We start from the raw sequence: 27,280 nt of genomic DNA, 5'->3' as shown, positions 1-27,280 counted from the left end.
ACTCAGTACAGGAATCCCATTCCCAGACTGCCTGAGTTCCTTCAATCCTCAAGGGACAGGGGCCTCCCCACCTCGCAAGGGCCACCATGCTCTGGCTGTGCAGCTGTGACACAATAAAAGCCACCACTTCTCGTGACTAATTATGGTCCAGACACTTTGTCAACCACTTACATACTTCATTTCACGGTGGCTCCATGAGGCAGGAATCATTATCACCGTCCCCATTTTGCAGATGGGGCTTGGAGCCTTAAAGAGGCTTTAAAAAGACTTGGCGTCTTGCCTAAAAATCATATATGTACATGATGCATATATACACACACACATGTATGGTGCATATATATACACACACACGTATATATTATATATGTATACATGTATATTTATATATTTATATATGTATATGTGTATATAGACACATATTTGTATACATATAGAAACACATGTGTATACATATAGACACACATATATAAATACATGTGTGTGTGTGTGTGTGTGTGTATATATTTCCCACCTCTGTCTGATGAGAGGGCCTAGAAGCAGTGATGCCTCAGCAGTAATACGCACATCCAGTCTCTAAAATACGCACATCCAGTCTTGGAGAAATGGCTGATTCTAGCAGTGAGGCAGGAAAAAATGCAAGATGATTCCAGAGCATCTTGCATTGCAAGAAAGCAAGGAAATGCTCAAAAAACAGAAAGATGGGGGCATGTGAAACAGACACAGGAGCTCATCTGAAAGAGCTCCTAACGGCCAAAGCTGGAACTATCTGAAAAATAAAATAACAGTCTGGGCACAGTGCCTCATGCCTGTGATCCCAGCACTTTGAGGGCAGAGGCAGGCGGATCACCTAAGGTCAGGAGTTCAAGACCAGCCTGGCCAACATGGTGAAACCCTATTTCTACTAAAAATACAAAAAGTAGCCAGGCGTGGTGGCGCACGGCTGTAATCTCAGCTACTCAGGGAGGCCAAAGCAGGAGAATCACTTGAACCTGGGGGCCAGAGGTTGCAGTGAGCCGAGATCGCACCACTGTACTCCAGCCTGGGTGACAGAGTGAGACTCTGTCTCAAAAAATAAAAAATAAAATAAAATAGCCATGTATGGTGGCTCACGCCTGTAATCCCAGCACTTCGGGAGACCGAGGCAGGTGGATCACGAGGTCAGGAGTTCAAGACCAGCCTGGCCAAAATAGTGAAACCCCATCTCTACTAAAAACACAAAAAATTAGCCAGGCATGGTGGTGGCACCTGTAATCCCAGCTACTCAGGAGGCTGAGGAAGGAGAATGGCTTGAACTTGGGAAGTGGAGGTTGCAGTGAGCTGAGATCATGCCATGGCACTCCAGCCTGGGCAACAGAGCGAGACTCCGTCTCAAAAAATAATAAATAAATAAAATAAAACGAAATAACATAGTACTGGATTATAACTCAAAGTATAAAATAATAAATGCAGAGGTCCACGGTGATAGAAATACAGTCATATGCTGCATAGCAACATTCTACATTGCCAGTCAACAATGGACCACATAGATGATGTTGGTCCCATAAAGTTACAACGGAGCTGAAGAATTCCTGTTGCCTAGTGATCTGTGTTACAGTACAGTAATGTGCCTACAGTGTTCAGTACAGTAACAGGCAGCACAGGTTATAAACCTGTAGCCCAGGAGCCTAGGCTATATCACATAGCCTAAGTGTGTAGCAGGTTCCTCCATCTAGGTGCATGTAACAGAGCTCTATGATGGTCTCACAAACACCAAATTGCCTAACAGCGCTTTCTTTGAATGTATCCACCGTTAAGCAATGCATGACTGTAAATGACTAGCCAAATAAACAGAAGGAAAGGAACAAATCTTCCTTACAGAAGAATTCCAAATAATTGGCCCAAGTTTATCCGCCCCCGCCAACTTGAATGTGGGCTCAAATTGCTACCAAAGAACAGAGTTTGAAAAGGGGGCTGGGCATGGTGGCTCATCTCAAACTCATGGGAAGCTGAGGGGAGTAGATCACTTGAGCCCAGGAGATCAAGACCAGCCCGGGCAACACAGTGAGACCCTGTCTCTATAAAAAATAAAAATAAAATAGTTGGCCAGGCACAGTGGCTTATGCCTGAAATCCCAACACTTTGCTTTTTTGTTTGGTTATTTTGGTTTGCTTTTTGAGACAGAGTCTCACTGTGTCACCCAGGCTGACACAGGTGATCCGCCTGTCTCGACCTCTCAAAGTGCTGGGATTACAGGCATGAGCCACCACGCCTGGCCAATCGCAGCACTTTGGGAGGCTGAGGAGGGTGAATTGTTTGAGACCAGGAGTTCAAGACCAGCCTGGGCAACATAGCAAGACCTATTCTCTACAAAAAATAAAAATTAAAAAAATTGGCTCCCACGTGTAATCCCATCACTTTGGAGGCCAAGGCGGGCAGATCACTTGAGCCCAGGAGTTCAAGATGAGCCTGGAGAACATGGCAAAACCCCATCTCTACAAAAAAAAAAAAATTTAACCAGGCGTGGTGACATGTGCCTCTGGTCCCGGCTACTCGGGAGGCTGAGGTGGGAGGATGGCTTGAGGCTGGGAGGCAGAGGTTGTAATGAGCCATGATTGTACCACTGCACTCCAGCCTAGGCAATAGAGCCAGACTGTCCCAAAAAGAAAGTAAAAGAAAGAGAGAAAAAGAGGGAGGAAAGGAGGGAGGAAAGGAAGAAAGAGAGAAAGAGAAGAAAAGAAAAGAAAGAAGAAAGGAAGAAAGAGAAAGAAACAAAAGAAAGAGAAGGAAGGAAGGAAGGAAAGAGAGAGAGAGAGGGAAAAAAGAAAGAAAGAAAGAAAGAAAGAAAGAAAGAAAGAAAGAAAGAAAGAAAGAAAGAAAGAAAGAAAGAAAGAAAGAAAGAAAGAAAGAAAGAGAAAGAGAGAAAGAGGCCAGGCACGGTGGCTCACGACTGTAATCCCAGCACTTTGGGAGGCCAAGGTGGGCAGATCACGAGGCCAGGAGATCGAGACCATCCTGGTTAACACAGTGAAACCCCGTCTCTACTAAAAATACAAAAAATAGCCAGGCGTGGTGGCGGGCGCCTGTAGTCCCAGCTACTCAGGAGGCTGAGGCAGGAGAACAGCATGAACCTGGGAGGCAGAGCTTGCAGTGAGCCAAGATCACACCACGGCACTCCAGCCTGGGCCCCAGAGCAGACACCACCTTCACCAAGTCATCAAGGCTAGCATTGCCAGAGATGAGTCACGTGGACATCATGTGCCTCCTGGCATCACGTGATGAGAAACGCACTTTATTTACCTCTGTGGTATTCTTTCCCCAAACCCATAACTCCTGGCTAGTCATGAGAAAAACATCAGATAAACCCAAATTGAGGGATAGTCCACAGACCAGAACTTCTGAAATTGTCAAGGTCATGAAAACCAAGGAAACATTGAGAAACTGTCACAGACCAGAGAAGACTAAGACACGGCAACTAAATGCAATGTGGGATCCTGGATTGGATCCTGGAACAGAAAAGGACATTAGTGGGAAAACTGGTGAAATCCGAATCAAGTCTGGAGTTCAGTTAATAGCAGTGTACCAGTGTTGGTTTCTTAGTTTTGACTACTGTACCGTAGTCACGTAAGACGCTAACAATGGGGGAAGTTGTAAAAGGGGTGGATGGAACTTTCTGTACCATTGTTGCAACTGTTCTATAAACCTAAAAGTATTCCAAAACAAAAAGTTCATTTTTTTAAAATCACATGAGATATAGATGTCAGAAGCAGAATTCAAATTCAAGGCTGGAGGCCAGGCGTGGTGGCTAACACCTGTAATCCCAGCACTTTGGGAGGCCGAGGTGGGTGGATCACCTGAGGTCAGGAGTTCTAAACCAGCTTGGCTAACATAGTGAAACCCCGTCTTTACTAAAAATACAAAAATTAGGCAGGTACGGTGGCACACGCCTGTAATCCCAGCTACTCGGGAGGCTGAGGCAGGAGAATCACTTGAACCTGGGAAGCAGGGGTTGCAGTGAGCCGAGACTGCACCACTGAACTCCAGCCTAGGTGACAGAGCAAGACTCCATCTCAAAAAAAAAAAAAAAAACTTCAAGGCTGGGCATGGTGGCTCACACCTGTTTTCCCAGCACTTTGGGAGGCTGAGGCAGGAGGATCACTTGAGCCCATGAGTTTGAGACCAGCCTGGGCAACACATGGCAAAACTTCATCTAAAAAAAAAAAAGTTTTTAATTAGCTGGACAGGGTGGTGTGCACCTGTAGTTCCCATTACTCAGGAGGCTGAAGCGGGAGGATTGCTTGAGCCTGGGAGGCTGCAGTGAGCCATGATCACACTACTTACTGCACTCCAGTCTGGGTGACAGAGCAAGACTCTATCTAAAAAAAAAAAAAAAATTCCAATGTGTCTGCTTCCTAAGCCCACATGCTCCTCTGTCCCTATACTACACCATGATAGAAAGTCATTCCCAGAGACTTCCTCATGAATCTGAGCTTCTCCCCACCTGTCCCATGTTTGCCCTCTGGATCACCCTGACTCACCTGTTTTCTTTGCCCCATGACCTCCTTCGGAGGGTTGAAGGACGCTCCCATCCCCACAGGTGTTCACATCTCCAAGGTCATTATTCCTAGGCCCTTCCACTCTCTTGGGTGATGTAATAAACACTGGCCTCTCCAGCACCTGCCCCTCCTTTGCAGCAGCCACCAAGTTCCACTTGGGAATCCATGGGATTCCAGGGAAGACAACTCCCCAGCCTGGCTCCAGGGATAAGAGCACAGGACTTGGGCTAGGCTCATCTGCACCGCCATGATCAGCCCAGAGGTAGCCATGTGAGCCAAGCTGATCCAATCAGAGAGACTCCCAGGACTCTGGGAAGCCTGAGACAAGGACAATTCTCTTATTCCATGTTTAGTGTGAATGAAGAAGCCCCTGGAAACCTTAGGATAAAGCCAACACCAAGGACAGCAGAGTAGAAAAATGGAAAGATCTCGGTCCTCAGTGACATCACTGAGCCACTGGATCAAGCCTTGCCTGAAGCCTGCATTGGCTCTATACTTCTCAGTGATAAGAACTGTGGGAGGGGCTGGGCATAGTGGTTCATGCCTGTAATCCCAGAACTTTGGGAGGCCGAGGCAGGAGGATCACTTGAGGCCAGGAGTTCGAGACCAGCCTGGCCAAGATGGTGAAACCCCATATCTACTAAAAATATAAAAATTAGCTGGGCATGGTGGTAGACACCTGTAATTCCAGCTACTCAGGTAGCTGAGGCAGGAGAATCACTTGAACCAGGAGGCGGAGGTTGCAGTGAGCCAAGATTGCACCACACACTCCAGGTTGGGCTGAAAAATGGCCCCCAAAAGATATCCATGCCCTAGTCCTTGGAACTTGTGAATGTTACCTCATATGACCAAAAAAAAAGTGGGGGAGGGTGGGGGACGGTGGGCAGAGGGTTTTTGCAGATGTGATTTAAATTAAGGATTATGAGATGGGAAGATTATCTGGGTGGGCCTGAAAATGCAATCACTTGTTTATCAGAGGGAGGCAGAGGGAAATTTGGTAGACACACAGAGAAGGCAATGTGACCACAGAGGCAGAGATCAGAGTGATACAGTCGCAAGTCAAGGAACGCTGCAGCCACCAGCAGCGGGAAGAGGCGAGGAACCACTCTCCCTGACAGCCCAGGGGGGAGCACAGCCCCTGGGTGCGGGCCCGGTGCTGCTGATTTTGGACTCAGCCTCCAGAACCGTGACAGAAGAAAATATTGTTGCTTTAAGTCACTCAGTTTATAGTAATTCTGTTATAGAAGCCACAGGAAACAAATAAAGAACTAATCAAATCTCTTTGTTTAAGCCTATTTGTATCTGACATTTTGTTACTTGCAGCCGAAAGCAGCCTAGCTGATACACAATCGTCCCCCTGTCCCCTGGTCACCCTCTTACAGCTCAGAGGTGAACTCTAGAGACATGCAAAGCCCTAGTTGGGAGCCAGCCAGAGACTCTCCTGGTCTTTAGCTGGGAAAACAGGACTGTGGGGGTGGGGCAGCATCAGATGGATCACAGACTCCAAGCAAAGGCATGATAGGAGTTTATTTACAGACAAGACACAGCAACCAGGCACCGACTCGGGCTCTGGCCAGGGGAGGTGGTAGACAAGATGCCAGATATATCTAAATATATATTTAGGTCCCAGCACCACCAGCACCAGAACATTCCCCAGCCAGGTCCCTGCCAGAAGGACCAAGAGTCAGGCAGGATTGAGGGCACAGAAAGTAGAGGGCCCCAGTCCTTGCCAGATATCAGTGATCAACTGTTATGGTCCCCGCGTCAGAGGAAGAAACTGCCGTTGGCCTTGAAGTGTGGACACTGAGGAGCAGGAGGACAGAGATACCCTCTGGAGGTGCCCCCATTCCTGTGCCCACCCTGTGCCCTCAATGCCAAGGCCACAGAAGTGAAGTGCCAGCAGGAGCAGCTTGGGGCATGGAGACACTACAGGCCCCTCCAGAACCATCCGGGAACCAGGCATGGAGGTGCTGTCCCAGGCCATGGCTGCCCCTCACACAGGGGCCTCCCCCAGTTTGCTGGTGGCACTCGTGACTCGCTTATTCTCCCGGAGGTTTCGGAGGCGGGCGCTGAGGCTGCTGATCTCTTCCACGTAGGCCTGGGGCACCCACCCCTTCTCACCATCTGCCAGGCGGACCCCTTCCAGCCAGCCTAGGGACACACAGGCCAAGAACAACAGCATCAAAGGGGCACCAGGGCCAGGCCTGGAAGGGAACACCTCAGCCCTGATGCAAGCTTTGTTTGCACCCTTGGGGCCAAGGTGACATCATCTCAGCATCTCTCAGCTCCAGGAAGGACCCTGTCTCGAGCTGTCTTGTAGATGAACTTCTGACCTGTTTTTCCTGACATCCTCTGTAAGGGTATTTCCCACTCTCCCCCATCACTCTCAATCCTATATCTTTACAAGCAGGAAGTTCCTCTTCTTGTCTAACCTGATTCCCACATGCTGTGGCAGATCAACACTTGCAGAGTCTTTCTGTGTGATATCTTAATCATCTAGCCACCTCCTGCCCACCTGAGCCCCATCAGGGAGACTTTCCCAGGAGGCCCCCTCACCGTCACTGGTCCAGGTCCTCACTGCCAGGATGTCAGTCTTCTCCAAGGTCAGCTCATCTGGCTGCAGTGCCTTGTATGTTCTAACACACTGAACCTGGGGGTGATCTGACAGCCCAAGGGAGGCTCAGGGAGTCCCAAGGGTAGGATGGCAGGGAAAGGAGCATGAGTAGGGCAGGGAGGGGCAGTAGGAGGAAGTAAGGGGGTGGGAAGGTGGCCATTGAGGCTTCTATTCCTCTGCTACTCCCATGCCACAGGCCCACATCCAAGTAGGCGTACCCTCTGCCCACCCTGGCCTGTCTCCTCTCCTACCCTAAATACAAGTGCGGGATGAATCCGTTCCCTCCCAGCTTCGGTTTCTGCCTCTATACCAACGGTTGTCCCCTCCCCAGCTCAAGCCAATACGTTGCTTTTGTCCTTCAGACTCCAACGTCCAACTGCCCCCAGCCACCTCACACAAAACAGTAACGGCCCTGCAGTATGCCCCTAACATCGCTGTGGTGCTCCCTTTGGCCCATCCTTCCCAACTGGGATTAAGCTGCATCACTCCCCTGTTTAAAGCCCTCCAGGGCTTCCCAATCCTCTTAGAATAAAATCCAAACTCCTCCCGAGGCCCTACAAGGCCCTTCATGGTCTGGCATCACCCCCTGCTAGCCTCATCTTCTCCCCTCCACTTTCCCTCCCTACTCGCTCACAAAGCTCCAGTCACACCAGCCTCCCTGCTGTTCCTCACTCTAAGCTCCCTCCTTCCCCAGGTTCTTCGCACTGGCTCTTCCTTCTGCCAGATACTCTTCCCCAGATTGTTTCGTGACAACCTCTCCTCATCCTTCAGGGGCCAAATGTTAATTCCCAGGGACCTCCCCTGACCACCTGGGAGCTTACCCCAGCCAGGTGGGACTCCTCGCTCAAGCCAGAGCGTCTACCCCCTTCCTGGTCCTCAGCTCTTTTCATTAGAGCAGGTGGGCTGGTAGCATCCAAAGCCCCAGACCGGGGGGCCAGACCTGGCTTGAATCCCAGTTCTGCCACTTACTGGCTGTGTGACCAATTTACTTCACCTTCTGAGCCTCAGTTTTCTCAGATATGAAAAATGTCGCCAGGCGCGGTGGCTCACGCCTGTAATCTCAGCACTTTGAGAGGCTGAGGTGGGCGGATCACGAGGTCAGGAGATCGAGACCATCCTGGCCAACATGGGGAAACCCCGTCTCTACTAAAAATACAAAAAATTAGCCGGGCTTGGTGGCGGATGCCTGTAGTCCCAGCTGCTCGGAGGCTGAGGCAGGAGAATGGCGTGAATCTGGGAGGTGGAGCTTGCAATGAACCGAGATCGTGCCACTGCACTCCAGCCTGGGCGACAGAGAGAGACTCCGTCTCAAAAAAAAAAAAAAAAAAAGAAAAATGTCTACCTGGTAGGGTTGCCATGAGGATTAAATTAGATTTAATGAAAATACAAAGCCCCCAGCCCTGGGCCTGGCCTATGGCGGCGCTCAGTGGGCATGAGTGCCCTTTCTTTCCCTTTACTACCTAAAGCTCAGCCCTAACTCCTCTGCTCAAAAGCCTCCAATAAGGCCGGGCGCAATGGCTCACACCTGTAATCCCAGCACTTTGGGAGGCTGAGGCAGTTCAAGACCAGCCATGGTCAACATGGCAAAACTCTGCCTCTACTAAAAATACAAAATTAGCTAGGCGCAGTGGCAGGCACCTGTAATCCCAGCTACTTGGAAGGCTGAGGCAGGAGAATTGTTCGAACTTGGGAGGAGGAGGTTGCAGTGAGCTGAGATTGTGCCATTACACTCCAGCCTGGACGACAGGGTGAGACTGTCTCAAAAAAGCATAGCCGGGTGTGGTGGCAAGTGCCTGTAATCTCAGCTACTCAGGAGGCTCAGGCATAAGAATCGCTTGAACCCGGGAGGCGGAGGTTGCAATGAGCCGAGATTGCGCCACTGCACTCCAGCCTGGGGTACAGAGTAAAACTGTGTCTCCAAAAAAAAAAAAAAAAAAAAAAGGCCTCCAATAAGCCAGGCACGATGGCTCATGCTGTAATCCCAGCACTTTGGGAGGCTGAAGGGAAAGGATTGCTTGAGTCCAGGAGTTTGAGGCCAGCCTGGGCAGCATAGCAAGAGCCTGTCTCTACAAAAAATAAAAATAAAGGTGTGGTATCCAGGTGTGGTAGTGCATACCTGTGGTCCCAACTACTCAAAAGGCTGAGGCAGGAGGATCACTTGAGCCCAGGAGGTTGAGACTACAGTGATCCATTATCGCACCACCAAACTCCGGCCTGGGCAACAGAGCAAGACCCTGTCTCAAATAAACCTAAACAAACCTTCAATAGCTTCCTAGGGCCACTACAGGGAGGCTCTCTATGATTAGGTCGCACCCTGGCTTACCAGCCACCCCCAAAGGAGAAACCTTTATTCCAACTGAGCAGATCCCTCAGCTGCCACCACTACCCCCACCACCCCTCATACCCTGGCTCCGGCTGCTTCTTGTCCTGTTTGCAACTGATGCAAAGATGGAGGCAGACCCGGGCTCTGGTCTCAGCCCCGCTACTTACTGGCTGGGTGAACTTACACAAGTCCGTTTATCTCTGAACCTCTCTTCTAACTCGTAAAACAGGGGTGAAATGGGAAGCTATGAAGGCTTTGTGATCTCCAGGATGCTGCCTGTGGACACAAAGTCCACCTGTGCTCTGTAAGTTCTGCCCAGCCTTCAAGGTTCCTCAAAGCTACCCCTGACTGCCCCAGAAGTTGATCTCTCTCCCCATAGCCCTATGGGCAACACAGCACCCAGGATGGGAGGGGAGGAGGGCGGGCGAGGGTCCGGCCCAGGGATGTAAGCAGCAGGGATAAGCTACCTTCCCCCTCACTGATGACCTCCTTGTCCTCCTGGGGGCTGGAGGGGCACAAGGCTGAGATCCATCGCTGCTTCTCACTTCTAGGGAAGGGGGAGGCTCAATTGTCACAACATGCAAAGTGCAGTTGCCCAGGGCAGGGTGCCGAAACCAAGGCTCGGGGAGCCAGACATGATGTCCAGGCCCAGGACCCAAGTCATGTCTGCCCCACCCCAGGCCCACCCCACAACCCTGTTCCCAAGCCTGTGCCCCACCCAGCTCTGAGCATAACAGGCCCAGAACCCCTGGATGCCAGCCCTACCCCCATCCTGCCTAATGCCACAGTCCTGAAGCCAGAGATAGCAGGGTGTGGAGGTTTCCATCCAAGAGATGCCCAGAGGCTGAGGAGGAGGTGGCAGCCCCCCAACACCACCTGTGGGGCACGCGCTCCTGCTCTGGCCTCCAGCCCTGCCCTCTGCCCCCTGTGTCCTGCCCAAGCCAGGGAAGAGATGAGCACTTGGGGAGGAATAAGGCCAGGATGTCCCAGGGGTGCCCGTCATGGGGAGGAAGAGCCTCCTCTCTCCCCGTACCCAGGCCCACTCACTCCGTCCGGGCCCTCAGCAGGAACTGGTGCTTCATGTGCTGCCCGTGGAGGAGCTGGAGGAGGAACACGTGGCCAGGGATGCCCTGCAGCTTCAGGCTCAGGTCCCGCACCTGCAGCTCAGCCATCTTGGCATGGACGAAAACGGCAAACTTCCCTAGCCTGGAGGACCGAGGGAGGGGAGGTCAGCCTGGCCTGGGCCCTGGCTCCAGGCACCCAGCCTCGGGATCAGGTGGGGTCTGACCGGAAGCGGGGAGAAAGGGTTGCCTCCCTGCCAGCGTTCTCACAGGGTCCTGCTTCTCGACAGGGCGCTGCTTTCCTAGCAGCTGGCAAAGTCCCCACAAGGAACCAAGAGCTTCTTCCCTGCTGGCTTGCTGGGGGAGGCTGGAGGTGATGGAGACCAGTCCCTGAGGCCCAAACACGCTTTCAACCTTTCTCTCTCTTTTTTTTTTGTTTGTTATTTGGTTTTTTGTTTTGTTTTGTTTTGTTTCGTTTTGTTTTAAGGCAGAGTCTCGCTCTGTCGCCCAGGCTGGAGTGCAGTGGCATGATCTTGGCTCACTGCAACCTCCGCCTCCCAGGTTCAAGCGATTCACGACCTCTCTCTGAACCTCTCTCCCAAGCGTCTGTTCCGAAGAGCCAACTGGACAGCTCGCCTGCGGAGTGTCTCTCTTCCAGTATGTGAGCCCCATGAAGGCTGAGCCTCATCTCTTTGCCACTGTATCTCAGTGTCTGATACTGCCTGACTCACAATTTGGGATCAGTAAGTACTTGTAGGCAGGATGGGTGGAGGGGGTTCCATGGATGTCAACTCATTCAACAAAACTCGGCATCAAAATAATAAATAAATAAATAAAAGAACTCAGCTTCTCCCACTCCAAGCCAGATCCCCTTTACTGTTCTCCATTCCAGTGAAAGACACCACCAGTTTGCCCAAAAGGAAACTCAGACGTCATGCTCACCTATTCCCTTTCCATCCCCCCTACACCCACCTGGTAGCTATGTCCTGTCTTTCCTCCTTAATGTCCCTTGAATCCACGTCTCCTGAAGCACCCTGCCACTTCTGGAGCATCTACCCTCTCCTGAGCAATGCAGGACCCTCTGCCTCTCCCCTTCCAGTTCATCCTCCAAATTGGCCAGGAGCAATATATCATCCCTCTGCCTAACTCTCCACGCTCCTGGCTGCCTCAGAAAAAATCCAGCCTCTCTACCATGACCTTCAACATCCCAACTTCCCCCTGCTGCCCTTCTCCTTTACAAATCCAGCCACATGAGGCTTCATCATTCCCCAAACACACATGCTGCTCGTCTACACTACCACGACTCTGCTGTACTCCTCCACTCAAACTACCTTTCTACCTGGAAAATCCTACTCATCTTTCAAAACCCAGCTCAAATGTCCCATCCTCTATGAAGCTTTACTGATTCTCACCCCACACCAGGAACTACCGCAGTACACCCTTCCATCAAAACCCTGATGATCTGGTTATCAGGATGGATTTTCACTGGTCTGAGAGCTCCTGTGAGCAGAGAACAAGTCTCATTCATATTTATGTCCCTAGCACTGGCCTGCTACAGAATAGAGATTCAGTGACTCTTTACTAAATGAACAAACAAATCAGGAATGAATTCTTCTTATAGCATAACATGTCCATCCTTTTTTTTTTTTTAAGAGATGGGGTCTCACTATGTTGCCCAGGCTAGTCTTGAACTCCTGGACTCAAGTGATTCTCCTACCTTGGCCTCCCAAAGTGCTGGGATTACAGGTGTGAGCCACCATCCCACATGTCCATCCTTCATCCCATTCACCTTATCCAGGTAGTCTTCTACCTCACTCCTCACTTATAATCACAGTTAATACTGAGGGAGCGTTCACTGTGAGTGAGGCACGGTGCTGCCATCAGACAGAGCTGGCATCCTCCTGGCTCCCCCACCTACTAGCTCCATGATCTGAGAGTAACAGAGAAGCCTATTTCCCAGGGAGGGATTTGGAGGATTAAAGGGAATATTCCACATAGCATGCCTCGCACAGAGTAGGTACTGAGTAAAAGTTGGCTTCTGGCGTAGCTGTGACTCAGGGCAGAGTTGAGACTCCAGGGTTATGCTCTTAGTCTCTGCTCTAACTGGCTGAAGCTCACAGCAGCTCCAAGTCCTCGGCATATAGTCTAGACCTTGATTCTCCCTTCTGGAACACGGACTTGTCTCACATCTCTGCCTTTGCTTCAGGAGCCTCCAAGTCTCAGGGTGCCCTGGCAGCACCACCTGGCACAGGCAGGGGCTCCCAGGCCCAGGGATGGACTGGTCATAAGCCCAGTGGTAGGGAGGAAGAGAGCCTGGCTCCAGTTTACCTACCCACCCCCGACTGCCCCAACTCACTCCTTCCGCCGAGAGAGCAGCAAGCAGTCATTGAAGAGGTGGAGGTAGACTGCCTTGCTGGACAGCTTCAGCTTGGCAGGGGGTGCTGCAGGCAGTGGTGCCAGCTCTACCAACTCCCCATGCCGAACCAGCCAGCGGGCCTGAGAGATCAGCGGGAAAATCTAGAGGGATGGAGAAGGATGGGTCAGGCCCAGGGGCACCAGGCAGAGAGCACAGGATAGCAGAGGGGAGGGTGTGGGCAGCGATGAACTGGCCTGAAGCCCCTAGGGCAAGGAAGAAACAAGAGCTGCCCCTTGGAGTGCCCATCCCGCTGGCGGCAGACACACACCTTGCCCTCAAAGTGGATCTTCTTGCTCAGGTGGATGAGTTCCTCTGTCCTCTTCATGGACTGCACGCTAGCATTGCACTCCTGCACCAGCTGGGGGAGCCGTGGGGAGGTCACCTGCAGCCCCTCAGCCCTGGCTCCCAGAGCCCAGCCTCAGACTCTTGCCTGGGGACCGGAGACTCTGACAGCTGGGGGCTGTTTTAGAGACACGCTGGGGGCCCAGGGGGGCCCCAGGAGCCAAGCAGCCCCTGCCCTGCCCAGCTCACCTCCTTGAGCGCGTTGAAGGCCTTGGTGGCCATGTCTTCATCTTCAGAGCCCTGTGCTGTCCGCTTCAGGATGTTCTGGAAGGTGGGATCAGCACAATGAGGCAGGCCTCATACTCTCCTGAGACCCGGCCCGCCCACCCAGCCCTCACTGCAGCCTGTCCCCTCGAGGTACCTCCACCAACATCTTGAGGCGGGTGATCCTCTGGAAGGGCAGGATGAGGAAGGAGGTAAGGGGCAGACGCTGGCACACGGGAGACTCCTCCAGGCGAGCCAGGATGCCAGGGAACCTGGGGTTCTCCAGGCTGGAAAATGGGAAGGGCTCTGGAATCACAGGTAGGCCTGAACTCCTGGGATCCACAACCCTGGCCATCCACGGGGCCTTTAGGGACCTTCTCAGCACATCCTTACTGCCCCTTGGGGTTGCATCTCACCTTATCCTGGTCACAGAGACCCTTTCAGGGACCCGTTCCCTCCCAGAGTCACCTTGCATCACCCAGTCCTCAGTGCCTACACCTGCCTGAGACTCCCTCCACGCCCCCGCCCCTTTCAGAGCCCCCAGCCCTACAGCAGGCGCTGGTAGGTGCGCTCCTGGTAGGCCTGGTTGGTGACATAGGGCAGGTAGACTCTGCGGAAGGCCGGGCAGTGGTCCAACACCACGTCGCACACGCTGAAGCGCAGCACATCTGCCTCCAGCCGCTGCTCCAGGTCCTGTAGGAACCTGAGGAGTCAGAGCCAGGATGGAGACCCCAGATCTGGAAGCCGGCCAACCACAGGCTCGGTCCCCACCCTGGGCCAGGCCAGAGCACTTCTTCACCTCTCACTGGTGCTCTTGACCTCGGGCAGTTTGGAAAACAGCCACTGCTTGTCCTGCGCCCCTAGACACTCGCTCAGCTCGGCAGAGCCTAAGAAGTGGCCCACAGCCACCGATAGGCTGTGGATGTAGGAGGCCTCGGACGTGATCAGCTCAAACTTGGCCTGAGGGAGGGCGCACACGGGGTCGAAAGGGCCGGGCCGGTTCACCTCGGAGGCCCTGGCCTCGCATCCCCGGACCCCAGGCCGCCACACCTCGCGTCCTCGCCCCTTCTCCAGCCCCACTCCTAATCTGGCGCCGGGCAGGCCCAGCGACCCACCTCCCGCCACGAGCAATTGTGAAAACCCCGCTTGCCCTAGATCCCGCCCCTCCCCTTAGCCCAGTCCCGACGCGTTCTTCCCCGAGCCCGCCTACCCCCAGGTCCCGCCCCTGATTCTGTCCCCGCCTTGTTCCGCGCCCACCAGGCTTTTGCACTCCCAATGGCTCCGCCCCTCATCCGGCCCTGTCCTATCCTAGTCTTCGTCCCGCTGGCTCCGCCCTCTGCCCGCAGCCAAGCCTGGCTCCCCTAGCCTCCCGCTCCGCGGCTTGCTGTCCTCGCTTCCAGAGGGCCTCGTGTAGTCAGGTCCTAGAGCCAAGCTTCCGCGCGGACAGTCGCGCCAGCACTCCCGTTTGTGTGTCCTCCTCCCTCTATGGCCCGGTTCCCGCTAAGTACCCGGACCGCGTACTCCCCGGCCCGCCCCGCCGGGTCCCCGCGCGCGCCCACCTCCTGCAGCTTGCAGTCCCGCAGGCTCAGCGTGGCCAGGACGCCGCTGCCGCGTACGTCGGGGATATCCTGCCACAGCGAGAAGGTGGAGCCTCGAGCCGAGCGTTGCGCCCGGAAGGAACTGCTGGGGGAGAGGTTGGCGCGCGGCGGCCCCGGCCCCTCCTCTGCGCCCTCGGCCTCGTCCCCCGGGCCCTCCTCCTCGCGCTGCTGCCGCCGCAGTTCGCGGGCGCTGGCCACGTCGCTGTATTCCTGATAGAGGACGGCTGGGGAAAGACGGGCGGGCAAGACCGTGGGTTCCCTCAAGAGCCCGCGTCACTTAACCTTTGCTGCGGTTCGGATATCTGGACATAGTGAATTCATTCATTCATTCATTCATTCCATAAACAAATTGAGCACCTACTGCGTGCTAGATACCGATAGTTCCATTCTCCGTTTCTCACTTGATCCCTACCTCTCAACTCTCTAAACCCCCTTTTCCCCGTTTCCACACCGCAGCCCCTTCCTCCGTTACCTCCTCCCAGGGATCCCCTCCCACGTACAGTTAAGGAGGAATCGAGACTGGCGCCGCTCGTTGGTGCTCCTGGACCCCAAAGGCGGCTCTTCCTGCGTGTCTAGCCTAGGAAAGAGAGAGCGTCACGGCCCTTCTTCGCCTGCACCCTGTCTCGGACCCAAGCCCAAACAGGAGGTGGTACCTGGGCTCGGACCAATCGCCATGGCCCTCTCGTGAGTCACCAGGGGCTGGCCGCGACACCCGGTCCCTACACCCGGTCCCGACACCCGGTCCCGTCTCTACACTTCGAGACGATGCTTTCCCTGGAGAGGGCAAGAACTGAGGGTGGGGGATCCAGAGAGTGGGCCTGGGGCCTGGGCCCCGGCCCGGGCACCCTGACGGCCTCAGGCGGCCGGTGAGTGGGCATCCCCCACCCCCACCCGGCATCTAGCTGCCCTCAGGGCCCATGGGAGGAGCTGGTACCTTCCCGGGCTGCTCCGGTGCCTGACCCAGAGATGGGTGCCCGGGCTGCTGAATTCCGCCCCAGGCGCAGAGAAGAGTGCAGCCGGGTCATCAGCTCCGAAGCCGAGAGGCGCCTCCGCTCAGGACCCTCGAGACTCACTCGGGTGGATCCAGTCAGCTCCAGCGGCCTGGGCTCCTCTGTGCTCTGGGCCTGCTCTTGCACTACCTGGCCAGGCTCTAGGAAGACAGTGTGGGCCTGGGGGCAGCCGGGGACCTCTTCACGCTGGTACACCCGCATCTTGCGCCCTAGGGTTGGGGGGCAAGCTGTGAGAGCACGGGCTGGGGTCTCCCCCAGCCTGGCCCTGAGCACCTGGGGAGGTTCAGGCGCCATGCCCAAAGGAAGGGCCTGTGTTTCTGCTAGCGTCTGGTCCCCAGAGCCCTGGGGGTCCACGAGAGGGGTAAGGACAGCACAGGGCCTGACTGCAGTAGGCAGAGGGACCAGGCAATGGTGACTCACTCACTGCATAACCTTGGACAAGTCACTTGCCTTCCCTGAGTCCCGCTAGTTTCCTTATCACTAATCTACCACTTGTCCTGACTTTTGGGGGAACCTTGGGACATAAAGGTTAAGGAGCTGCCCAGCCCCTCCCCCATCCCCCCCACTGTGGCACCCACACCTGCCTCCCCAAGGGTGACTCACAGGCAGACTTCTTTTCTGAGCCGTGGCTGGCCCGGCGCTGTGGCTGTGTGTGCTGGGGACTCCAGGGTCCCTCCAGAGCTGGGGGCTGGGCACCAGGACAGTGTGGCCAGCTGCCAGCCCTGCTGGGCCTCATCCCCCCGCTGGTTATCTCTGTATCTGAGCTTCCTGGGGATGATGGCCATAGCAACCCTTGGAGAGGGGCAGGGGTCCCCAGGGACCAGCGGCTGCCAGGAGCCCGAAGCTCCTCGGGGGCAACAGGGAAAAGGTCCAGACAGACTGGGCTCGGGGGCTTCAGGGTGGGCAGCTCTGCAAAGGACAGACTCTCCTGCTGGCACACTGCTACAGGGCAGCGGGCAGTGCCAGGTGGCCCAGTAAGGTGGGGCTGGAGGGTAGCAGGTGGCCCACAGTCCATTCCTCTTTTGCTCTGCCACCACCTGGCCCTGCAAAAGAGAAGATATCAGATCTAGACAGAGGACAGCAGGGCTGGCCAGTAAGCTACCACCCCTGGAGGCCTGGACAAACCCCTGTGTACACTCATGTGCACACATCTCCACAAACGCACTCACATGTCTAATTATATAGAAATAGCTGATACTTGCTTGGCATTGCCTGAATGATAGACTGGGTACTTTACACATATTATTTAATCCTCACAACAACCCTGTGAGTTGATGCTCTTATTATCCCCATTTTATAGGTGAGGAAAGTGAGGCACAGAGAGGTTATTTGGTAAATAGTGGAGCCAGGATTCTAACCTGGCCATTCTAGCTTTCAAATCGGTGATTTTAACCACCTTGTACCTTCTCTAACACATACCGACCTGTCACCAGACATGCGAATACATACATCGTCACAAATCCATGTCCCAGCATATACATCCACACTACATTTTCTCCCTAGTATAGAATGACATGTGCACTTTCATAGATACAAACATTTCAAACTCAGGCTCACACAGTCACAGACACACACATTTTTACACAACCATATACATGAACAAACAATTCCTCACAAACACACTGACCCATCCGATATTTACACAGGCACCCAAGATTTCTCATCCTCCTGTTCCCTTCACACGCACACCCCAGGATGCAGACACACACCAGCCCACAGGTCCTTGCTTTGATATTTCTCCCCCCATCCCCCCGACCCTTGCCCAGAGTTGCGGCTTTCAGCGCTGAGTGGTGCTCACACCCATGCCAAGTTGGCTGGGAGGGTCATGGACTGGCAGGCGGGCCATCACCCAGATCAGGCAGGGGCCCTCCTGAAGTTCAGGGAGGTGCCCCAACCCCCCCGGTTTGGAGTGAAAGAAGGGCTGTTCCCCACCCCAGCTTCCAGCCCCTGGGTAGGCCAGGCTGGATGGGTCCTTTCTGGGCAGGAAGTTATCCCCGGGGAGCCAGCCCTTCGATCGGGGCAGACCTGATGATCTGAGAGGCTCAAGCCCCGGCAGCTCTTGCCCTGTGGCCTTCTGCCAGCCTCCCTCCTGCAGCCCCTCACCTCTCCGGGCCCAGGCCCGCTGCTGATGCTGTTTGGCTGTTCCGGCAGGGGAAGCCCTCTCTCTGCCCAGCTGGCTGGGGGAGATCCCACCCAGACAAAGAGTTTGATTCATCAAACCCTGTGGTGAGGCAAGCAGGGAGGGAGGGAGGGAGCAGGCAGCGGGCTGGGCGGGGGCCTACCCTAGCCTGGCCTCGCTGTGGGCAGGCCGGGCAGCCAGGACCCCCCAGAGGCCCCCTCAGGCCAAAGGGGCAGTGCCCAGCCTGGCAGGACCAGGAGAGCCAGGAGATGAAGACTGAGAGAGACCTAGAGAAACAGAGACCACTTAGCCAGTAACTCAGAAACCAAGACCCCAAGACATTCAAAAACAGAAAAACCACAGATGCTGAGACATTCAGGGACCCAGAGATGGAGACAGAGACACTGACAATTTCAGGCCAACCAGATCCTCAGAGACACAGATGAAGCCCGGAAAACCCAGGGAGACAGATGGACAAACATTTCATGCCCATGGGCTGCCAGTCTAGTGGGAAAGCCAAAAACGAAAACATTTACAATCCAGGTTGGCAAGAGCCAAGCCAGAGGAACCATCAGAGGAGGGTGCTGGGCTCAACTCAACCTGGGTATTCCAGGAAGACTTCCTGGAGGAGGTAATAGGTAACTGCTCCCTGGCTGAAATACCTAGTGCACTTTGAGAGAAAGCCTTGGCCTGAGCAGTGACAGTGTCAGTCACTGTTGGAGACAGGGAGGGAGAAGAGGACCCAGTGAAAGATAGCTGGGTCTGTGGCAGGCCCCAGTCTCTCTGCACAGCTTCTCAACTGCTTCCTCCCGCTCCCTTCACCCCGCTGCCTGGGAGGGTGGGAAGAAGAGGACTGGCTGCTCCAAAGGGACCGTCTCTATAGTGGCCACTCTGGCTTGTACCGTCAGCCTCTGTCCCTCTAGCCTGAAGAGTGCCCATTTGAGCAAATCTCCCTGAGACTGTCTCCTTATCTGACAAACAGGATAGTATTTTTATTACCATCAGTCTTTCTCTAGACAGAATGTGGCTCAGGCCTTCACACAGATGGGGAAGATGAAGGAGCGAGGCTGAGACACACATTACATTGTAGGAGTGTGTGGAAGGAGGCCCCTGCCCGCAGACAGGTCTCTTTCTCTGCAGGAATCAGGAGTCCTCGACACAGAAGTCCTGCTTGCTTCTGGGGGCACACATGTGCAGGCATGTACACATGCCCCCTGCCCCCTGGTATGCTGGGAGATTCTAGCACTTGGGTTCTGGAAGCCCCTGGAGGGCAGGGAGGGACCCTCTCTCCCATCATTCGCAGGGATAAGTCAAAACATTGAGGCTTTGCAGCAGGGGTACCGCCAGTTAAGACCGCAGAGGAGAAGGCTAGGTGAATGTGGGGAGGGGACATAGAAGTCTTCCCGGGGAGATGAAGCTGGAGGCGGGTCCCTAGCGGGGAAGTCAGGAGTGTGTCAGCCTCCACCTATGCTCAGGACAAGGGGTAATAAGAATGACCCATCTAGCTGGGATGCCAGCCCTGTGGCCCTCCAGGGGTTTGGCCCACCCAACCTCAATGCTGGGGAGCTAAGAGGGACAAGCTGTGTTCATATTGTGTGTAGCGCATCTCTGTTTAAAAAAAAAAAAAACACAAAAACCTCAGAAAGAGAACTGGCCCCAGACAGCAGAGACATTACCTTCCTGAGGCACAATCACAGGATAGAGACTCTAGTGTCTACTAGGCAAGGGCCATTCTGGAGCCCAAAGAGAATAACCCCCACCCAAGCTTCTAGGCCCAGTGTTGACACTGACCAGCTGTGTGGCTTTAGGCAAGTCATAGCCCGTCCCTTGGCCTCAGTATTCCCATCTGTAAAGTGGCTCCTAAGAGACCGCACCACCACCCAATGCCCTCTCTGAGAAACATGTCTCATCATAAATATATCTGCGCCAAGAAGGATGGGCAGGGGCCGAGGAAAGTACCCTTGGTGGGCGCTGCTAATTGCAGAGGGCAATGGGCCCATTTAGCAAGGCTGCCAGAGAGTCCCTGGACACTACCATGGTCAGAAAAAGCGTTTCTGGCCTCCTGTACCTAGCTTTTCCCTGCCCCCTCCCGGGTGCCCCTTGCCCTGCTGCCCAGAAGAGTGGAGACCTTGCCAGGGCCTCTCTGCCCTTTAAGGAATAAAGCCAAGTGGGAAGTCATGGCTGGAAAGGGGAACCAGGCCAAGTGGTTCACAGAGCCCCAGAAGGCCATAGTGGGTCAGGGCCAGGATCAGAGACGAGGCAGGCAGCACAAAGGGCTCACTCAGCGGGGAAAACTGGCGGGAAGAGAATGGGAGTGCTGGCACCCAGGTGGGGCCCTACCTCAGCCAGGGAGCTCCGTCCTGCTGCCAGCACAGTCCAGGGCTCCGGGACACCCTGGGGGCTCTGGGGCTGCAGCCAAGTCCTCAGGGGGCGATGTCAGCATGTCAGCATGGCCCCAGAGCCGAGCAAGGCAAGCTCCTGGGTATTGTGTGGGGCAGGGAGGGGGAGGTGAAGGAGGAGGGAACCTTGCAGAGAGAGGCAGGCGGCTGTCTCAACGTGCCTGCTCCCCGCCCCCCTTCCCCAGAACCGGTTTGGCTAGTCTGGGGTACAAGAGGGGGGCTGGAACAATGGGAGTCCTATGCCCAAGTGAAGCTCTAAAGGACCCTACACCCAGGTCCTCAAGATGGGGGAGGCACTGCTTCTGCTCCTAGGACACAGGTCACCACTCTTCTGGAGCTTCCCAAACATGGGCGTGTTCAGGGGACTTCTTGGAGCTGGGGAGCATCTGGGAGCTTCACAGAGAGCCTCCCAAGCCTTGGACTCCTTAGGGACCCTGAGAACCCTGATGACCTTCTCTGATCCTATTACTGCATCTATCAAATGGGAACACTCATCCCTATGGTTGGGAGACAGAAATCAATCCTGAAAGTTGGTGATGTGACATCTGGCATCATCCTGGACAGCCTCTCCTCATCTAGTACAGCCACTCCTTGCAAATGGTGACATCTGGCATCATCCTGGACAGCCTCTCCTCATCTAGTACAGCCACTCCTTGCAAATGGCCCATCCTTTCCCACTGGCTGGAATGACCTGCCCCACCATCTCCAGTGGCCACCTCCACCATGAGGCCTTCCCAGACTATACCAATTGAGCCCTCAATAAACCAAATCAAATAGCCAAGTCAAACCGCCTCCAGTAAGAAGGGCATGCTGTATGCCCAGCATGCAATCTTCCCAACCCTGTGGAAGGGGAAGCTGCATTTTCCCCTAATATTACCTGCCATCTGTTTGAGCTTCCAGCAATTGCCAGGCACTTAATATTAATGTGCAGATGTGTACACATACTAATACTCATGGGGCGAACTTATTGTTCACCTACTAAGTGCCAGGCACTGTCCTGAGCACTTCACATGTATCTACTCATTTAATCTCCACCATGACCCTGTCAGGTAGATACTGTTACTGCTACCACTTAGGTGAGTACAGTTGTCCCTTGGTACCCAGAATCTGTGGGGAATTGGTTCTAGAACCCTCCCATACCAAAATCCATGGCTGCTCAAGTCCCTTATATAAAATGTCGTAGTGTTTGCTAAAACCTTTGTACATCCTCCAGTAAAATTTATTTATTTATTTATTTATTTTTGAGATGCAGTCTCGCTCTGTCACCCAGGCGTGGTGGTGCAAGTGGCGGGATCTCAGCTCACCGCAACCTTTGCCTCCCAGGTTCAAGCAATTCTTCTGCCTCAGCCTCCCCAGTCACTGGGATTACAGGTGCATGCCACCACATCCTACTACTTTTTTTTTATTTCTAGTCAAGACAAGGTTTCACCATGTTGGCCAGGCTGGGTTTGAACTCCTGATCTTAAATGATCCACCCACCTCAACTTCCCGAAGTGCTGGAATTACAGACGTGAGCCACCGTATCCCGTCTATTTTATGTATTTATTGTCAAAAAAAAAAATGTACTCAAGTGAGAGGGTCTCACTCTGTCATCCACGCTGGAGTGCAGTGGTGCAATTACAGGGCTCACTTGCAGGCTCGTCAGCCTCCTGGGCTTGGGTAATTCGCCCACCTAAGCCTCCTGAGTAACTGGGACCGCTGCCGTGCACCACCACACCTGACTAATTTTTGTATTTTTTGTAGAGATGGGATCTCACCAGGTTGTCCAGCCTGGTCTCAAACTCCTAGGCTCAGGCGATCCACCAGCCTTGGCCTCCCAAATTACTGGGATTATAGACGTGAGCCACCATGCCTGGCCCTCCAGTACAGTTTAAATCAATTCTATATTACTTATAACACCTTAATACAGTGCAAATGCTATGTAAACAGTTGTTATCCTGTGATGTTTTTTATTTGCATTATTTTTGTCGTCGTTATTTTTTGTTTTTATTTTCATTTTCCATGCATGGTTGGTTGAATCCAAGGATGCAGAACCTGAGGATATGGGGGGCTAGCTGTTTAAAAGGCTTGTACAAGTTAAGTCATGAGCATTATCCCTTTGAAATCTCTCATCAGTTCTATGAAGTCCCTATTTTACAGATGACATTGAGGTTCAAGAGATTAAATAACTTGCCCAGGGTCACACAGCTAATAAGGGGCGGGACTAGTATTGAAACCCAGGTCTGGCCGGGCACGGTGGCTCACGCCTGTAATCCCAGCACTTTAGGAGGCCGAAGTGGGTGGATCCCCTGATGTCAGGAGTTCTAGACCAGCCTGGCCAACACGGTGAAACCTGTCTCAACTAAAAATACAAAAATAGTCCGGGCGCATTGGCTCACGCCTGTAATCCCAGCACTTTGGGAGGCCAAGGCCAGCGGATCACAAGGTCAGGAGTTTGAGACCAGCCTGGCCAACATGGTGAAACTCTGTCTCTACTAAAAATACAAAAATCGACTGAGCGTGGTGGCGCACACCTGTAATCCCAGCTACTTGGAAGGTTGAGGCAGGAGAATCGCTTGAACCCGGGAGGCAGGGAGGCAGAGGCTGCAGTGAGTTGAGGTCACACCACTGCACTCCAGCCTGGGTGACAGAGCAAGACTCCGTCTAAAAAAAAAAGAAAAGAAACCCAGGTCTGTCTGACCACACCACCAACCTGAGTCCTTCACCACTGCCTGGTACTGCCTCACCAGGCTTTTAGGAGGGTCTCGTGGTGAAAAGTGTGTGAAAGTCTAATAGGGGGTGTCTCGGCTAACTGAACTCTTATTGATCTTATTATTCATACACTACGGGCTTGGAATACACAGCAGAAGTTTCATGGCCCGTGCCCTAGTCCCCCAAAGTATTTTATTTATTTATTTATTTATTTATTTTTGAGACAGGGTTTTGCTCTTGTTGCCCAGGCTGGAGTGCAATGGCGCTATCTTGGCTCACCGTAAACGTCACCTCCCAGGTTCAAGTGATTCTCCTGCCTCAGCCTCCCGAGTAGCTGGGATTATAGGCATGTGCCACCACCCTTGGCCAGTTTTGTATTTTTAGTAGAGATGGGGTTTCTCCATGTTGGTTTAGCTGGTCTCGAACTCCTGACCTCAGGTGATCCACCCACCTCGGCCTCCCAAAGTGCTGGGATTACAGGCGTGAGCCACCGCGCCCGGCCCCAAAGTATTTTCCTTAGCTGCCAACCGATGGCCATTAAGTTCAGAGTGATTAGGGTTCCCCTGCTCCCCCATGTTCACTTCGACTCCCTAGAGCATTGCCACATAGTGAGTAGACACTGCACCGTGTGGGTGGGGACCAGGTGGCCGTGGAGAGGTGGCAGGCTGGGGCAGAGACAGGTTTATTGTCGGCATTGTACAGAGGCCAGGAGGCAAGGAACACGGAAGGGTAGCAATGCAGGTCTGGAGGTCTCCAGGGAACTCCAATCCTCAGGCCTTGAGACACTGCCCAGATGCGTAACTGGAAGCCAGAGGACCCCAATAGGAGGAGCATCCTGGGGAACCTAGGGTCCCGGAAGGGCAGCCCTGCCTCACTCGCCCCTGCGTCCTGGACTTTGGGGACGGCGGACATAGAGCACAGCTTGGTCAGGTTGAGCAGGCTGGCGCTCCAGAGAACAGCCCCCAACCCCAGTTTGCGGATAAAGTAGAAAAGGCGGCGTGGCGGGGGCGGAGCTTAATGATGGGCGGGAACAGGCGGAAACTACAGGGAGTCCAGCCAGTCCCTCCAATGGGCAAGGCCAAATAATGGGGCGTGGCTAGAGAGAGCAGAACTTGAGAAGGCTGAGCTAAGGCTTGAGGGCAGGCCAAGGGGCGTGGTCATTATGGTCATTATGGTGTGGGTGGGGCCGGGGTCAGCCTGCCTTGCTGACTGAAGGCAGCGCCTCCCTGTTGTCTGCCACCGCCTGCTTGGCCAGGTAGCCCTCGCGCGTTATCTTGGTAGCCAGGGCTGGCACATCGGGCACGAGCCGGGCGTTGGGGCACTAGAAGAAGAACACTACATGCTGGGGAGAAGGGGGCCAAAAAGAGAGAATGATTGCCTTAGCGATCTTAACTCATGGAGCACTTACCCTGCGCCAAACCCTAATCTGAAGGTTTTCCGGATATTAATTAATTTAATCCTCACAACAACTCTATGAGCTGGGGGTAACTTCTACTCCACAAGTGAAGAAACAGAAGCAGAAAGGGGTTGTCATTTGCCCAAAGACACAGAGCTATGATTCGAACCCTTAACAGTAGGAACCCCGTCAGGGGCAGGGCTTGTAAAAGAGCAAAACTGGTGGGCGAGTGCTTCCTCTCCTTTCTCCTTTCTCTTGCCAAGAAATAATGTTATTATTATTTGTGATATTAATTCATTGAGCACAACATGCCAGACACAGTGCAAATGCTTGACACCGAACCTTCATAACGACCCTATAAAGTAGATCCTATTATATAATATATCCCCATTTCCAGCCGGTTGGCGGCAGAGCCTGAACTTGGAACCAAGTCTGTCCAAGACAGATGGCTGAGCCTACCTCGAAGGCGATAATGAAGCCCAGATGCACGGCAGAAGATTCTAGTAGAAGAGGGCTTGGTTCACCCCCGCGTCGCGAAAGGCCTTGTATCTGGGTTGCGGGGTCTGGAAAGGCTCTCGGATCTTGATTCCGAACCCTGCATTTCCTCCCCTCCTCCTCCCTAGAATCTGGCCCTGCCCGTTCAGCCAGTACCCTAGCCGGCTCCGCGCATCTGTCCGGGGCAGACTCAGCTCACTGCACCCCAGCCAGGCCCCGCCCCACCCGTCCACAGTTTCGGCTCCTGGCTTCCCAGGCCCCGCCCCTCCCTGCTCAGCACCCGCCCCTCCCAGACAGGCCCCGCCCACCAAGACTCAGCACCCGCCCCTCCCAGGCCGGCCTCCCTCACCAAGGCTCCCCGCCGTGCTTCCTAGACAGGCCTTGCCACTCCCGCCTCAGCTTCCCGCCCACCAAGGCTCAGCGCCCCGCCTCTCCTACCTCAGCGTCACGCCCCTCACAGGAAGGTCACGCCCACCAAGGCTCAGGGCTCCGCCCCTCCCGCCGCGCCCCTCCTCCCCAGCCTGAAGGGTCTAACACCTGCAGAGTGTGTTTGCTCCGGGACAGGTAGGCAGGGAGCGCGGGTGCCGGCGTGAAATTCACAAACGTGCACCTGAGTGTGGTGTTCGTACTGGTACTGGAAATGCGGCAGGAAGTCCGAGGTGAAGGCGGGACGAAAGTCTGCAGAGCCAGAGGGCCTTCAGGGCCCAACTCCCTAACTCACCCCCACTCGGATCCAGACCTACTCCTGAGGCAGGATGAACCTTTGGCCCGGAATCCTTGCCTCCTGTCCCCTATTTCCCAACCTCTGACCCGGATTTCCTTCTCCAGCCTCGCATTTCCCTGTTTCTGAACCCCTTTCCCCAGTCCCTGAGCTCCATCTCCCCCGCCCCCTGCCCCTGTATTCCCTTCATCTGCCTCACTCCCATTCACGGTGACCGCAAGGTGTACCGTGACCTCCAGCAGGAGCAGTCAGATCCAGACGTCCTGCCGCGCCCAGCCATTGGTCGCTGGTACTCGCACAGGAACTTGTGGCCGTCCAGTCTGATTTCTACCCAGTTGTTGAGCAGAGCAAACAGGGGTGCCAGCAGGAATGCCCCCACAAAGATGGCGAAGAACCCAAACTGCAGCTCTGGCAGGCAGGGAGTGTCAGGCCCGGGGCCATCTCCCCTGCTCTTCCAGGCCCCCAAGGGCCCCACTCACACCCAGGGCACACGCTGCTGAGCAACTGCTCCTCCATACCTGGGTATTCATCAAACAGGCCCTGGCACTCGATGAGCTCATAGTCCTTCCTCCTCCCAGCGCTGCAGCTGCTGCCCGACCTGGGTGTCCCTCTGCCCTGCCAGCTGCCACTTCTGCCACCAAGCCTTCAGCTTCCTGGGGGCAGGAGGCAGGGAAACCAGATAATGGTCATAACAGGACCTTGCTCTAGGAACTGCCACTTCTATCACCAGCACCCCTTAGAGGCAGGCACCATGATGATTTCCACTTTACTGATGAGGAAACACACCTGGAGAACTTGCCCCAGGCTCCCCAAATTGTGAGTGGTGGAGCCAGTGTTCAAATCCAATCTGTTAGACAGGAGTCCAGTACTCTCAACTCTGTGCTTCCCACGTAGCCATTCTTGGTCTCTGGAATATCACTGCCCCCTGAAAAAAACAGTAATAGAAAAGCTCCATTAGCAAAGCTCTTTCCTGTTGAACGCCTCATAATCCCCTCAGCTCTCTTGGAGAGTTATTATTGTCCCCATTGTATAGATGAGGAAACTGAGGCCCAGAGAGACACAAAGCCATGCAGCTCACAATAAGCAGGGCTAGGACTTGTGTCTGTATCTTCTGTCCCAAGAAAGAGGTTTTCTGCTCTGCTCTTATAAAAGCCCTCCAAATGGCCTGATGAGGCCCAGCCCTGTCCCCCATTCTCCCCCCACCACTCACAGCACAGCGAACTCTTCCATGTGGCTGAGCAGCTGTTTGCCCACCATGAGGATGATGAGCTGTTGGGTGACCTCGATGTGGCAGCCACCAGGGCCGCGCTGTTGTTGGCAGGCACAGAGCACCTTACTCAGGGCTTTGGGGCTGCATAG

At 54.1% G+C, this 27,280-nt stretch overlaps 1 protein-coding gene across 3 annotated transcripts; it reads right to left on the bottom strand.

The window, feature by feature from the left end:
- Positions 1–6,040: 6,040 nt before the first annotated feature.
- On the bottom strand, positions 6,041–25,400 carry LOC105473228 (Rho guanine nucleotide exchange factor 19). Of its 3 annotated transcripts, none has more exons than XM_011726916.3 (16): positions 25,165–25,400; positions 16,704–17,143; positions 16,025–16,309; positions 15,744–15,864; positions 15,591–15,667; positions 15,052–15,314; positions 14,292–14,452; positions 14,043–14,195; positions 13,650–13,779; positions 13,478–13,552; positions 13,215–13,304; positions 12,887–13,047; positions 10,517–10,675; positions 9,937–10,016; positions 7,089–7,193; positions 6,041–6,683 (listed from the first exon to the last, which is right to left on the bottom strand). In XM_011726916.3, the coding sequence occupies exons 2-16, from the start codon at positions 17,113–17,115 to the stop codon at positions 6,526–6,528; spliced, it is 2,430 nt and encodes an 809-aa protein (XP_011725218.1). In that variant the 5' UTR covers positions 17,116–17,143; positions 25,165–25,400; the 3' UTR covers positions 6,041–6,525. The 3 variants fall into 3 exon arrangements, with proteins under 3 accessions (XP_011725218.1, XP_011725217.1, XP_070956082.1); XM_011726915.3 differs by lacking the exon at positions 25,165–25,400 and adding an exon at positions 20,560–20,678; XM_071099981.1 differs by lacking the exon at positions 25,165–25,400 and adding an exon at positions 18,204–18,307.
- Positions 25,401–27,280: the final 1,880 nt, after the last annotated feature.

The sequence above is a fragment of the Macaca nemestrina genome, chromosome 1 (genome assembly GCF_043159975.1).
Source record: "Macaca nemestrina isolate mMacNem1 chromosome 1, mMacNem.hap1, whole genome shotgun sequence".
NCBI classification, from domain to species: domain Eukaryota; kingdom Metazoa; phylum Chordata; class Mammalia; order Primates; family Cercopithecidae; genus Macaca; species Macaca nemestrina.
The sequence above is the reverse complement of the archived record's forward strand: the minus strand, read 5'-3'. Positions and strand labels throughout refer to the sequence as shown.